The sequence below is a fragment of the Emiliania huxleyi genome, assembly GCF_000372725.1.
Source record: "Emiliania huxleyi CCMP1516 unplaced genomic scaffold EMIHUscaffold_5080, whole genome shotgun sequence".
In the NCBI taxonomy this organism is placed as follows: Eukaryota; Haptophyta; order Isochrysidales; family Noelaerhabdaceae; genus Emiliania; species Emiliania huxleyi.
Genome location: NW_005198185.1, coordinates 1 through 1,625, shown reverse-complemented (window position 1 = coordinate 1,625; position 1,625 = coordinate 1). Strand labels below are relative to the sequence as shown.

The window sequence follows — 1,625 nt, the reverse complement described above, 5'->3', positions numbered from 1 at the left end:
AGAGAGACTCGCAACCTTGCTCCATCCTCGCTCTGCCCCTCCCCCCTCCCGCGTGCTTCGTGGAACGGCGGATGCATAGTGGCCCGCGCGGGCGCTCTCGGCCGGTGGCCGCTCAGTGCCTCGCCTTCGCTGGCAAACACCGCGGCGCGAGCGAGCGCCGGCGCGCGCGCCGCGTGATGCTCTCCCGCCGTGCGACGGACTTCGCGGTTTCGATAGTGGGGCTGGTCTCCGGGTCTTATTGTGGGGGGGGCGGGGCGGGGGGGGCTGCGCGAGCGGCTTTGCCCGGGGCTGTCCTGAGGGCGCGGGTCTCGGGAGAGCTTGAGCGACACACGACAGAGTCATGTTCGCGCTCGCCCGTGGTGCGCGCCGTGGACCGCGCCGTCCGTGTCTCTATACCGTCTCCACGAGATATCTGTAAAAAGTAATATATCTTTACTTCCAAAACCCGGACGTGCCTCCACCGGCACGCCGCTTCCGACAGGGTGATGGAAGGTTCGACGCACCCCCGGACTGGGCGGAGAGGTAAGGTAAGGTAAGGTAAACGTCTCCACACACACAAAGTGGTGGGGCAAGGGGGGGCGACCCTCGCATCTCCACGCCCGGACACGGGCAGGAGCCCCACGGCATTCAAAGTGCAAGCACCGGCCCGGTGCCGTGGGTGAGCACAACCTGCACCCCACTCCTACTCCTATAACACAACCCCCACAGCGTGGTCGTCTACGTGTTCAGAAACACCAAGCAGCGAGGCGAGGGTGAAGGGGTAAGGGGCTGTGTGGGGCTATCTGTGACTACATCTAGCCTGGGGGGTAGCAGGAGGGGGGGGCAGAGGGTAAGATATGGGTGAAGCCAGCTAGTCGGACGCCTTGTCGTCGGAATACTCCTCGGAGCGGTCGGTGTCCTCGTCGTCGTCCTCGGTCTGCATCGCCTCGCCAGCCGTGAACCTGAACACGGCGTCGGCCGGCGCCGAGGCGCCGGCGGCCGTCATCAGGTGCATGACATATTTGTCGCGGCATGCCGCATCAATCTCTCCGTGCTCGGCCAGCTCGTTCGCGAGCCAGTCCGAGGCGACGGTCGTCGACTCTCTCTCTGGCCCTTGCGTGACCTTGGGGGGCCCGGCCGGGGATGGATGTTCTTGCTTGTGTGTGAATTTTTTGTGAGCCTCTCATAGACTAGCGCGCCGCGATACGATGTATATTTCTTCTCAAATTGTGTGTGCCAGTCCGCGCCAGCCCGCGTCTTTGTCGTGTGCCAGCGTGCTGTGAGAGAGAGGCCAATCGTATTTTAAGATTCTTCTCAATCAAGGCCTGTGAATAGACTAGCGCTAGCGGCGCCGTCCCAGACGTAGGTCTGCGAATAGTTGTGCTTTTGAGTTTTGTGTGGAAGCGCCTCCAGGTTGGCTCGCACCGGTGTCAGCGAGAGCGGCATAACGAAATACGAATACCTGCTGCTGCTGCTGTTACGTCGGACAACAACGTCTGTCCCACACACGCACAGACGCGCACATACATCATGCTCGGGCACCCCCCACAGTGTAGTGGTGTGAGCACACAAGTACTAGCAGAGTGCGCACCTGCCTTGGCGGGTGAGGGTCGTACAAGAATCAAAGCCTGTTGGTGCCAAACGGT

General features: G+C 62.1%; 1 protein-coding gene across 1 annotated transcript; it reads right to left on the bottom strand.

Annotated features, from left to right (window-relative positions):
* Positions 1 to 850: 850 nt before the first annotated feature.
* On the bottom strand, positions 851 to 1,425 carry EMIHUDRAFT_256647 (hypothetical protein; the record flags this gene model as incomplete). The annotated part of the gene is made up of 2 exons (XM_005766558.1): positions 851 to 1,102; positions 1,342 to 1,425. The coding sequence occupies 2 exons, from the start codon at positions 1,423 to 1,425 to the stop codon at positions 851 to 853; spliced, it is 336 nt and encodes a 111-aa protein (XP_005766615.1).
* Between the last annotated feature and the right edge of the window lie 200 nt (positions 1,426 to 1,625).